The following is a 12,300-nucleotide window of genomic DNA, read 5'->3' as shown; positions in this document are numbered from 1 at the left end:
AAAAAAAAGTTGTATCCATTCTGAAAAACATGTGTAAACACTGAATTTGAAAAAGCAATCCCTGTTTATTCCAAATTATTTTATATTATCATCTGGATAATCCCCAGAGCAAAAAACATTTGTGTCAACTGCAAAAAGTACCAGTGACAGCAGCTTAGACACTTGGCAAATATATGTATATATATATGATATAAAGAATAATATAATATATGATGTAAAGAATAAAAGTTGATACTGACCCCTGGGAGACGCCACAACTTAAACAATGTCCAAATGATTTGAGCTGTATTTTCCCAGCTTCACAAACTGTTGACGTCTGTCCAAATAACTTTGTTTTAATCCAGTCTACTGCAATGCCTCTAATACCAATTTTCTCCAGGTTGTTTATTGATATGTTGTGATAGATAGTGTCAAAAGCTTTTTTGGGGTAAATTAATATTCCAATTGCATCTGTGATTCTTTCAATGGATTCCATCAATGCCTGAGATGTTGATCTGTTAGTTCTAAAACCATATTGACTCTCTGAGAGTAGGAAACATTAAATCTGTCCAAAAAATAATCTAGTCTGCTATTGAAAAGTTTCTCCAGTAGGCCTATCTTTGAAAATTGTGACCAATTGGTTCCATTTGGACACTGAATTACAGACCCATAAGGGTCCATTTGGTTTGTACTGTACACTCCAAGTTACAGACCCATATAAGGGTCCATTTGGTTCGATTTGTACACTCTGAGTTACAGACCCATAAGGGTCCATTTGGTTCCTATCTACCAATCATTTAGCTGGGGATTCCCGGACCACACTTTTAGAACCACTGTCCTACACTGTGTGTGTTTGTGTGCGCGCGCACGATAGCATACATTTGTTTGTTGTTACTTGTTAGCACGTAGCACTCATTAGCATGCAGCTCTGTAGCAACAAGTATTGCGCCCAACTACTGCTAGGTTTGTTCACCAACACGGTCGCGGAGGCTCTGCTTTTGCCCAATGACCACTTTAATAAGCTTCGCTGGGCTTACACACCTGAAGCAAATGAATTAACGAGTGGAGCAAAACGCGAGCACCGCTCACAACGACACACACTCAGCCTCTCTGTCTGAGTGAATGAGAGGCAGCGCGCACGGTACACCATGTGAAACCCGACACCTATCCCCCCCCCCCCACACACAGTCACACACTCTTGAGTCCTGCAGCTGCTACAGCGAGACACAGAGGCAATCATCGGCTGTTCACATCGGCGCAATTTTGATATCGGACCGATACCGATTAATTGAAAAACGACTATATCGGCCGATATATATCGGTTGGCCGATATATCGCGCATCCCTAGTATGACATCTATGCTGTATCCATAACTAGTGAAGGTTACCGCCTTAGGTTAACGCACGCACATACATACATACATACCTTTTGAAATATTCCACTTCTCTCTCAGTCTCGTCCATTTCAGTGCTGTCCAGATCGATGTCTTTGGGAAGGAACACGTCATCTGCAAGCAAACGTGGTACATATGTGAATACAGATGGCATCTTTTAGCATAGTCCTTAACAATTGTTCCTTTGAACTGGTACCTAATGCACTGATATTTCATTTCCTAACGTGCATGTACCATTATGTGTTTCTATGTTTGTTTAAACCCTGCATGTGGGCATGCTACTGCATGTGCATGTATGCATTGGTTTGTATTTCTATCATTATTTTGTATTTTTTGTATTCAGACTTTAACACATTAAAACCGGGAAAGCATCTGTGTCATTTTAGATTTCTTTGGCTATTCAAAAACAGCAGATCTTCTATTTTGGAAAAATCATGAGAATGTGTGAAAATATTTGAATATAGATTTTTTTAAGCAAACATTTTAACTCAAATCTTTGCTTCTGGGGGTCCCTGGAACAAAATATTTTGAGATGGGGGTCAGCGACCAAATACATCATTTTGGGGGTCCTTGACATGAAAAGGTTTGAGCACCACTGATATAGCAACAAACATTTTTTCTGAAAACTTTTAGGATTTAGCAGACATTTGTAGAATCGGCCTCAGGTCTTAAAGGTATCCTTATATGAAGTGTGTTATTTTGGGGGGTGAACTGGTGGGGTGGGAGTGGCTAGCTTTGGGAGAGCTCTTGTCTGTCTGCGTGTGGTTCATTTGTGCTAAGGACCCCCTAGAAAACGAGATGATGCATCTCCTTCTAATAAAAGATACCATATCCACAATATCATGGTTGTGTTTACATAAAACAAATCCACTAGTTCTTGACCCCCAGGTGTCCTTGAGCGGGGTCCAGGGAGTTCCCAGCTAAATGAGGCAAACACTTAGTTTTCTTTCCCGGTTATTCGAAAATAGCCCATCTCCAAGTTCACATGATGCAACGCGTTGTGAGCCGTTTTCAAGATGCTGATAAATCCTCTCTAATGCGTAGTGCACTGCCAAACACACATCGGTTAGGATGTCCTTGACATGAAAACCTTTTGAGAACCACTGCACTAATCCATGCTGGCTTTCAAACCATGTATTACAGCTCTATAACTTAACTAGACATACAGGCAGAGTATTAGTTTAACTCTGAAATCATTACCAGATTTTTACAATTTCGGTTAACCCACATGAATGAACTATTCTGGGTGCGAACGTTCGGGGGAAACAACCGATCTACCAGCTCACAACGTGTCGCAAGCCTTTGGATCGGCTATTTTCGTTTTCACCAAAAGACATTTAAACCTTTGAGACCGGGAATGCATCCGTGTGTCATTTTACGATTTCTTTGGCTATTCAAAAATAGCAGATCTACGAGCTCATAGCGCGGCACGCGGTGCCGCACTATGAGCTTGTAGATCTGCTATTTTTGAAAAATCGTGAAAATGTGTGCAAATCTTTGAATATATATAGATATTTTTGTAACTCAAATATTTGCTTCACCCTGGAACGAAATATTTTACAAATGTCATTTTACGCTATGAGCTTGTATATCTGCTATTGTTTGAATAGCCAAATAAAGCTGAAAATGACACAGATGCGTTCCCGGTCTTATAAAGGGTTAATGTAGAGGGAATAGAGGAGGGTGCCAACTTAGTATAGACCCCTGGGGGAAGTCTGTTCAACTAATTATATAGGGGGTTAGGTGGTTAAAGTCACACTGTGTGAAGTGTGTGTTTATTTTTTTAAAATAAATGTCATTTGTGATACAATCTTTCACTGGCGTCTCTGTCAAAACAACCATTCCACATACGTACATAAATGAAGTGTGACCACTTCTCTAAACACTATTTTAGTCTCAAGTGTCTGCCCCCGAAAACTCCAACCACTGACAGGAAGGGCTTTGGAACCAGAAATGCATTGTTGTTTTTTTTGTATGTATTTTACTAGAAATTCTACGGATGTGACAGATATGACCAATATGGAGATCTGTGTGTCTGTCAGTCCTTGTCCCTTTTATGGCCATATATGGGGATCTATGTATTTGGAAGTCCCTTTTATTCCCATGTATGGAGATCCCCGAGTATATAGTCAAAGTATTAACAGACTTTGGGTTATGGACCCCCGCGAATGGACCCCCAGCGAATTCTTCGCTCTGTGACATCATGTCTAATGTTTGGTCTGAACCACAAATAGAGCCAATATATCAGCATTATTGTTATTATCATAGTCCATACTATATGTGTGCAGTCTTTGTGTGTGTCCATCAGACCTGGAGCCTCCCAAATATTTCTCTCGTTAAACCTGGCAGTGTTGCCATCTCGGCTTATTATAAGCGACTTTGGGCTAGCAACACCGGAGCCAATTTTCATAGACCTGGTTGCTGGTTTCTCTCGCTAAACCTGGCAACTGTCGGATAACAACACTCACTCCATAGAGTTGAGTCAGTTGACTCACTGAGACAACAGACCACACGGGGCCGCGAATGTGCGAAACATGCCAATTGTAATGTAGGATGTTAGACTAGAAAGGCCAGCAGCAAAAAAACAAGCAGTGAACAGATGCTGGAATGACCACTTAGATATCAGAGGCGTCGCCAAAAACACTCCCAAAAAAAAGGTAGACACAGTATGACTTGAATTTAACACTTTCAACCTGTTGGACATTATAGGCAAATCTTTTCAAAAAGGGTTCAGACATTTTAGAAAGTGTTCACAAATGTACAAAAAAAAAATCTCATAATTAGTCCTCACTAATGCTCATTATAAGATGGCACCATTCCCATCTACAAGTTGCTCTGTGTCTACAAGGAGGGCTGTGGACAGTTCAGAAACCTCAGTGGGCAGGTTTGGTCAATTCTAAATTCAAAATTTTCAACGTCCTTTTCTAATTTAAATACAAGAGCAATGGCTTCTATTTCAGCGTATTACTTTACAGGAAACGAAATGCTGCAGTTTCACGTCATTGGTTAGGCAGGTTTCTTAGCCGTCCACAGCCCATCCAATAAAACACAGAGTGAGTAGACAAGACATTGTGATGAGCGTTAGTGAGTATCAATTATACGAAGATAATGGGTGGGTGAAGTGCTCCTTTAACCCATTAACACATTGAACGCCAGAGGTTAATCTCATAATGTACTCACCAGTCAGTGCCAAGCTTTTATTGTTGTTTTTTTGTTTTCTTCATGTCGCCATATACCCCGCTAAATCCGTAAAAAAAATCGCGTTCATTTGGTTCGACACAAACACGGGATCCGTGTGAAGCAAACAGTGAAAAAAGCGAGCCGATCCGTTCCTCCATTTTGAAGTTACAGCCTATAACGTTAGACCGGTGGATGCGGTGAGAAAAAACACATTGGAGATAATCGACTTCAAAGTTGATTCCTAGACAGGAAACGGATGCGAGCGAAAAAAACGGAACCAGTTTTATTTTGTTTCCGGTCGGCCCCCGGAACCGGAAGGGGTAAAAAAAAAAATCCGGAAAGTGCACTTTTTTCGAATTAACATGGGATTTCAATATGTAAACAGTTTGCGTAGATCTACGCGACTGGCACGCTGCGGCTTTAAATAGGTTCGCGTAGATCTACGCGATTGGCAGTCAATGTGTTAAGACCGTGAACTCATGTGTCATGCTATATTTCTTTGGCTATTAAAAAATAGCAGATATACAAGCTTGTAGATCTGCAATTGTTTGAAAAATCGTGAAAATTTGAGCAAATCTTTGAATACATTTTTTTAAAGCAAACACTTGTAACTCAAATCTATGCTAACTAAATATTTTGATATGGGGTCGGCGGCCGAATACATTCATCATTCTGGTGGTTCTTGACATGAAAACGTTTCAGAACCTCTGCTATAGAAACAGTTAGGATTTAGGAGACATTTATAGATGCGTTCCCCGGATTGAATGGATTAAGTGGTTCAGTGTATGAAATAAATACATAAAAACATACGCCTCCGAATCTATTCGAAATGAAAAAAGACTCTGACCTATGGAGGTGTTCATCTTGTCTCCTTTCTTCTTCTTGTTCTTCTTGGTCTTGCTCTTGGGCTGCGGGGACTCGGCCTTCCCGTTCTGCTGCTGCTCCTGGGAGGAGGCGTAGGAGGGTGGGGGAGGTGGGGGAGGAGGAGGAGGCGGGGACGGAGAAGAGGAGGAGGTCACCGCGGGAGGACTCCTCCTCTCCTCTTTCACTCCATGGCTCGGGTGCTGCCTCTTCCCGACAGAGGAGGCGGCGTGGTGTTGGTGGGGGTGGTGGTGGTGGTGGTGGGTTCCGTTCCTCTCCTCTCTCCTGGGGGAGGGCTCGGGGACGGGGAGGAGCGGGGCCAGGGGGCCCTCGGCGGCGGGGCGGCCTCCGGTTGCTTTGGTGTCCTGCGTGGTGGTGGAGGAGGTGCATGAGGAGGTGGTAATGGAGGTGCCGTTGACCATCTTACCCGGCAGGTCCGAGCCTCGGAGAACCTCTGGCGCTCTCTTGACCACAGTGTCGGTGCCGGCGGCCATCCTGGCCGACTGCTTGGCCTTACCTTCAGGGATGAAAGATGATAAATACACTAATAAATGATGACTGAAATGTTTTGCGAGGCCCAAGTCCCAATAGGCTCTATTCACAGCAGCCATATTATGAAGACATTCATAGGTGTTACCAATGATACTAATGAAGGCTCTGTTCCATTCTGGTCAAACAGAGTCAGGGTGCTGATATTATGCATGTTGGCTCACTGGAAACACTGCTACACCAGTGGGTCTACAGTTGGGGTCCAGGGACCCTCATGGGCTTCCAAATGGCCCCTTACAGGTGTGTAACTCTGAGAGTGTACAAATGGAACGGGTCCATTTGGTTCCATTTGTACACTCTCAGAGTTATGGGGGTCGTGGAAACCACTGTGCTTTTGTGCTAGACTAAATGAAACAGAGCCTTCATTAGTATCATTAGTAACACCTGGGAAGGAAGTGATAATATGGCTGCTGTGCAGAGCCAATCTGTAATTTGTGCAAACCAGTGTAAAAGAAAGCCTGCCTCACTAGCACTCTGTTTTCTAAACCGTTAGGATAATATGAACAATTATGCGAGTTTCAGGATTGTCAAATATAGGTCCCTGCTCCTCTACATACATCCAGATTTAGGCTTTTTAATCTTTGCTTTTTTTATGACATGTCTGAGGTCATTAGGGTTTTACGGAAGATGATTTTGAACATGTATATTCTGTTGCTTGTGTAACCAATTCAAATACTCTTAAATTTGAACTAGGGCTGGGATTCGGTTGAAGAAAAAAATCTAATTAATTAGAGGCTTTGTGATTAATTAATGAACATGAACCGCATATTTAATCATATATCAAGGACCTTCTGTAAACTCAAGCACATGTAAAACACAATACTTTCAAGTACATTCCAGAACATTGGAAACCGCGACCATTAGGAGAAATACAAATAAAAGGTATGTAAACAAATCTTCTCCCATCGCGTGCACTGGGGTATGTTGTTTGTTGGTTGTAGAACCGGTATGATTGGTACGCCTGAAACTCGTCCAGTGAGAAAGGTACTGTGGTGCAAAAACTAAGCGCAATTAAATTACGTACATTTTTTTTTAAATCGCATTATCTTTTCTGTAATTAATTAATCCAAATGAATAAGTTAAAGTCCCAGCCCTAATTTTAACATGTATTATTGTAGGACTTGACTTTACCAGCCACAAGGAGCTGCAGTGTTAACCCATAAGACCTGGAACGCATCTGTGTCACTTTAGATTTCTTTGTCTATTCAAAAATAGCAGATATACAAGCTCATAGCGCGGCACCGAGTGCCGCGCTATGAGCTTGTAGATCTGCTATTTTTGAAAAATCTTGAAAAAATATTTTTCATTTTTTTTTCAAAAAAAATGTCAGGATTTAGAAAACATTTTTAAGAATCGCCTCAGGTCTTAACACATTGAGTGCCAATCGTGTAGAGCTACGTGAATCTATTTAAAGCCGCCACGTGCCAGTCGCGTAGACCTACGCGAAGTGGTCTTTTTTTTTGGTTTTCACTCACAGGTTCACATTGTATTGTAGGCCTCGTTCGCCACGAAACATTTCATTGTAGCACCACCGGAAATGGAATTATCCGGGTTCCGTTTTTTTCGATCGCATCCGCTTCCTGTCTAGAACGAAACCTAAAAGTCGATTTATCTCGGTTGTTGTTTTTCTCCTCGCTGATCACCGTTTAGCGTTCACCGCTGTAGCTTCAAGATGGCGGATCGCAAAGCGAAGCGGTCTTCACTGCTCGTCTCACACAGATCCCCTGTGTGTTTAGAACCAAATGAACGCGCAATTTTAACGGATTTAACTGTGTCTGTGGCGACGTGAAGAAAACAAAAAAACAACAATAAAACGCTGGCACTGGCGAGTACATTATGAGATTAACCTCTGGCATGGAATGTGTTAATGGGTTAAAGCTACAAAGCCAGGATGAACACACCGCGGCCTCCGTCGAAAATCCAAACGACTTGAATCAGTCACGGCAACAAACGGAGAATTTGAATCCACGTACCTTTGACCTCGGGCTGAGGCGTCGTCGACGTGCCGTTGAAGAGGCCGACCGGGGGTTGGAGGAGGTGGTTTGGTGTGGGCGTGGCGGGCGTAGTGAGGGTGGGCGTAGTAGCGTGGGTGTGTTTCTCCCTGGTGGGTTTGGGGCTGTGCTGAGGCAGCGTGTTGCGCGGAGACGCCGCCGTGGCGTCTCCGTTGGTCCGGGGAGGAGGAGGCAGCTCCTGGCGGCGCTCGGGGTTGATGCGGATGAGGGAGTGGAGGAGCTGCGTGGAGGAGGAGGAGGTCTTGCCGCCGTGGTGGAGGTTCTTCTCCAGGACGTTCTGGGCCGTCTGCCGGAGGGGCTGCGGGTTGTTGTTGTTGTTGCTCTGAGGGGGAGGCGCGGCGGCGGTGGCGGGGGGAGGAGGAGGAGGAGGGGGAGCGGGAGGAGGAGCGGCGTTCTCCTTGGAGCGCTCCTTCTTCTTCTTCTTGGCGGCCTGGCGGAGGTGCTGCAGCTCCTGCAGACGGAGGAGCTCCCGTTGGAGCGCGGCCTCCTCCTCCGCCCGCCTCCGACTGCGCTCCTCCTCCTCCTGCTGCTGCTGCTCCTCGCGTTCGCGCGCCTCCGCCTCCAGACGAGCCTTCTCCTCCATCTGGAAACACAATATGGTATGATGAGGGACAAGAACAACAACAATGACTTGATTATCTTTTTTTTGGGTCATTTTTGGGGCAGATATTTCAACTGAAGCGTTGAGGTAAAAACTTTGTGTGCAACGGTCTTTAAGCTGCATTTTATACTTGATCTTTATCATTTTTTTAATATGGTGTCATGCAAGAACAAGGTCTCAACAAGCTCACAACGCATCAAGATGTGTGAGCTTACTTGATCTACTATTTTCACCATTTCTTTTTAGCTATAGTAAAAATAAATTGTGGGAAAAAAAAAGAACGTCCCCCCGAAAATCGATGATCTTATTAAAAGCATTTTTTTATAAAAATAAACTCATTAGTTTGGCCAACTGTTTCACCCCTAGTGCTGACGTCTCTTCACCACTGAATTGATTAAAGCCTCATCTGTGAAAAGCCCCACCATAAGGGCTTTTCACAGACAGTCTCTCTCTCAGTTAAGGGGTCCTTGGCCTGAAAAACGTTGAAGACCCCTGGCCTAGAAAAAAAGACCAGTGTGAAAAAAAGACCTTCAGGTGGACAGAGAGGGACAGAGAGAGAGAGAGAGAGGGACAGAGAGAGAGAGAGAGGGACAAGTCACCTTCTTCTGTTTGTGTCTGGCCCGTTTGGCAGCCTTGGAGCTGGAGGCGGGCTTGGTCTCGGCGCTGTTGATGAACTGCAGCAGGTCCTCCACCCGCCGGTGGTCCTCCACCCCTCCTCCTACTCCTCCTCCTCCTCCTCCTCCTCCTCCCCCTCCTCCTCCTCCCCCGGCCGCGTCTCTGCAGCCCAGCAGCGCGGGCTGCTCCTCCCGCTTGGGCTGCTGCTCCTCCTTCCGCTTGGTCAGCCGCAGGCGCAGCTTCTCCCTCATCTCGGCGTAGTTACGGCTGGTAGGAGCCGCTGGGGGCTGAGAGACATGGATGGATGTGGAGTGTCAATGTACTGTTAAAAAGGCCAGTGTTTCGCAGTGCCTTTTATGCTACAGTATGTTGATGAATAGGCTCTATGCACAGCAGCCATTTTGGAGAGAAATTAGGCCTCTTCTGACTCCCTTCACAGGTGTTACCAATGATACTAATGAAGGCTCTGTTCCATTCTGGTCAAACAGAGTCAGGGTGCTGATATTGTGCATGTTGGCTCACTAGAAATACTAGTGGGTCTCAAAGTGTGGTCCAGGGACCCCCATGGTTCATTGAGAGGGTGTAACTCTGAGAGTGTACAAATGGAACCAAATGGACCCGGGAGGGTCCATTTGGTTCCATTTGTACACTCTCAGAGTTATGGGGGTCTTTGAAATTAAAAAGTTTGAGAACCACTGTGCTACACTAAATGGAACGGAGCCTTCATTAGTGTCATTGGTAACACCTGTGAAGGAAGCAAGGAAGGGCCCCAATTTCTGTCCAATATGGCTGCTGTGCATAGAGCCTATTGAATACATAGGACCACAATGGAAACAAGACCACAGTTTTTTTTTTGTGTATTATCCTTTTAGCCTCAACTCTTTGACTGCCAATGACGAGATTTCTTGTCATATTTTGCTGAGGTGCAGCCTGTCAATGACGAGGATGACGAGATTTGGTGTTTTCAGTGGTTTTCCACTAGATGGCGCTGCTCGCTCACCTATGGGTCACCGTTGGGCTCCCAGTGAAGCAGAGGAGCAGCGGGTCACGTGAAAGCAAAAAAAACAGCCCGTTCATTTCCTTGTTATTCGATTAAGAAGAATGGCCTTTTCTCTGTTTCTGTTGCTTTTTGGTGAAAACAGCCTACATTCAACTGCCCACAACTATGGAGCGGATGATCTCGGCGGCACGCTCCCCCCCCCCCCCCGATTCTACAAGACTCTTTTTATAATATATATTCTATGATTTTTAAAAGGTTAGTGAAAACACTCGAAAATCGCTGGCAGTGGCGTAGCAAATTATGTTTTATTTCTGGCAGTCAAAGAGTTAGTGTATTACTGTACCATGTGCTGTTTACATTTCTGACTGATAAAGTAATCAATCCCCCCCATGGGGCGGCGCTAAAGATCAAAGGGAGGGCGTGAGGCCTCGTCTGTATGGAGGTAGTGTTAAAAACACATAATCATAACTGGCTTCCACCCACTTTCAACCTGGCATCCTTTCATTTAGGCATGTTGTTAAACGGTAATGAATTGTAAAAAATCTGAGCTTGTAGATAGGCTATTATCATTATTCAACATATGAGAAGTATATCTCTCTGTCAGGTGGAAACCTCATGTCCAAAACTGTTACTTTTCAGGATGCATAATTCAAAAACGGCAAAAGTAGCAGATCTACAAACTCGAAACGCGTCGCTTCGCACTGTGTTTTGAGCTTGATAATGTGCTACTTTTGTGTGACGCTGTAATGTGATAAAGTAGGGCATTCATTTACGAAAACAAAACACAACAAGTTGTGTGTGGGGGGGGTCTCAGCTTTTGTCCGATGTAAGAAGGACGATCTCTTCTCCTTGGAAAACGTTTGGGAACCAGTGATTTAGAAGATCACCCAAACCGTGGGTAAAAGCAGGACTTTCATTTCATTTGCCAGGGCACCACTTTGTTGACAGCAATTGTATCTATTTATTAATTACTGAACACATAAGGCCATGGATATATACTATAAAGAAATGATATCGGCTCAGCATTCATCGGGAATGCCCGGGGGATAATCTATTCATATGTAAGCAATATCACATGACAGGTGTGCATGTCGTACTTTCACCCGCCCAAAAAAAAGAAAAGACAGCCTATACCATACTACGCACACACTTTTCTCTGCTTCATTAATCAACCTTCCGGTCGACCTTTCAGTGAACTTTATCAGGATAAAAAAAACACAGGTGATATGAGTTCATTAATCAACGTTCCGGTCGACCTTTCAGTGACCTTCATCAGGATTAAAAACACATGTGATACGAGGGGGTGAAAGATTGTCCTTTCTACTTATTTGTATTCATTTAACCCATTAATACCTGGAACGCATCTGTGTCACTTTAGATTTCTTTGGCTATTCAAAAATAGCAGATATACAAGCTCATAGCGCGGCACCGAGTGCCGCGCTAGGAGCTTGTAGATCTGCTATTTTTGAAAAATCATGAAAAAATATTTTTTTGATTTTTTTTTCAAAAAACTGTTAGGATTTAGATTTTTTTAAAGAATCGCCTCAGGCCTTAATGGGTTAATTACATTATTAATCCCACCAGGGGAAATTACGTTTACGACTTCACCCGGCTGATGGCTGCTCAGTTTGTTTTGCTCAAGGACACCGTGACATATGGGCGGGAGGTGAACCGGTGACCTTCTGATTAACAGACGGGCCCTTCTACCCACTAAGCTAACGAGTGGCATTTACTAATGAACGTGGGCGCTGTGCATGGTGTGACTGCATTACCAGATGTGACACTTTCTCACACCCACCAACAGGAAATAAGAGATATTATGAAATAATGTGGTTTATTCACATGCTCAACAACAGCCGTTGTCTATTTAGATATCTTTTCTAAAAGGTCGCTCTCCACCAAACAGACTACTAAAGACTTGATTATCAGACTGAAGCTGCGTGGAGCTTCAGTCTGAAATTGTCTCCAGTGTCGGGGATTACAAGGGGGAGGGGATTAGAAATTCCCTAAACCAATCCTAAGGGATCCCCACGCCCACCTCCGCCTCTCATTGGACAATGCATTTTGTACCGGAGAAGTCCTAGGTTCACATTTACAAGTCCAGACCAAG

The 12,300-nt window shown here is 44.0% G+C and overlaps 1 protein-coding gene across 2 annotated transcripts in view; it reads right to left on the bottom strand.

Annotated features, from left to right (window-relative positions):
• fam193a (family with sequence similarity 193 member A) overlaps window positions 1–12,300 on the bottom strand; it is a 55,153-nt gene that overhangs the window by 2,775 nt on the left and 40,078 nt on the right. For both annotated transcript variants that reach the window (XM_084084931.1, XM_084084932.1), the window contains exons 20-23: window positions 9,175–9,477; window positions 7,936–8,557; window positions 5,400–5,930; window positions 1,405–1,486 (exon numbers count right to left, since the gene is read on the bottom strand). In XM_084084931.1, the coding sequence (XP_083941057.1) occupies window positions 1,405–1,486; window positions 5,400–5,930; window positions 7,936–8,557; window positions 9,175–9,477 (1,538 nt within the window). The remainder of the gene's footprint in view (window positions 1–1,404; window positions 1,487–5,399; window positions 5,931–7,935; window positions 8,558–9,174; window positions 9,478–12,300) is intronic.

Source organism: Gymnoscopelus microlampas (genome assembly GCF_963454915.1).
Source record: "Gymnoscopelus microlampas genome assembly, chromosome: 2".
Taxonomy (NCBI): domain Eukaryota; kingdom Metazoa; phylum Chordata; class Actinopteri; order Myctophiformes; family Myctophidae; genus Gymnoscopelus; species Gymnoscopelus microlampas.
This window is presented reverse-complemented; position numbering and strand designations above follow the sequence as displayed.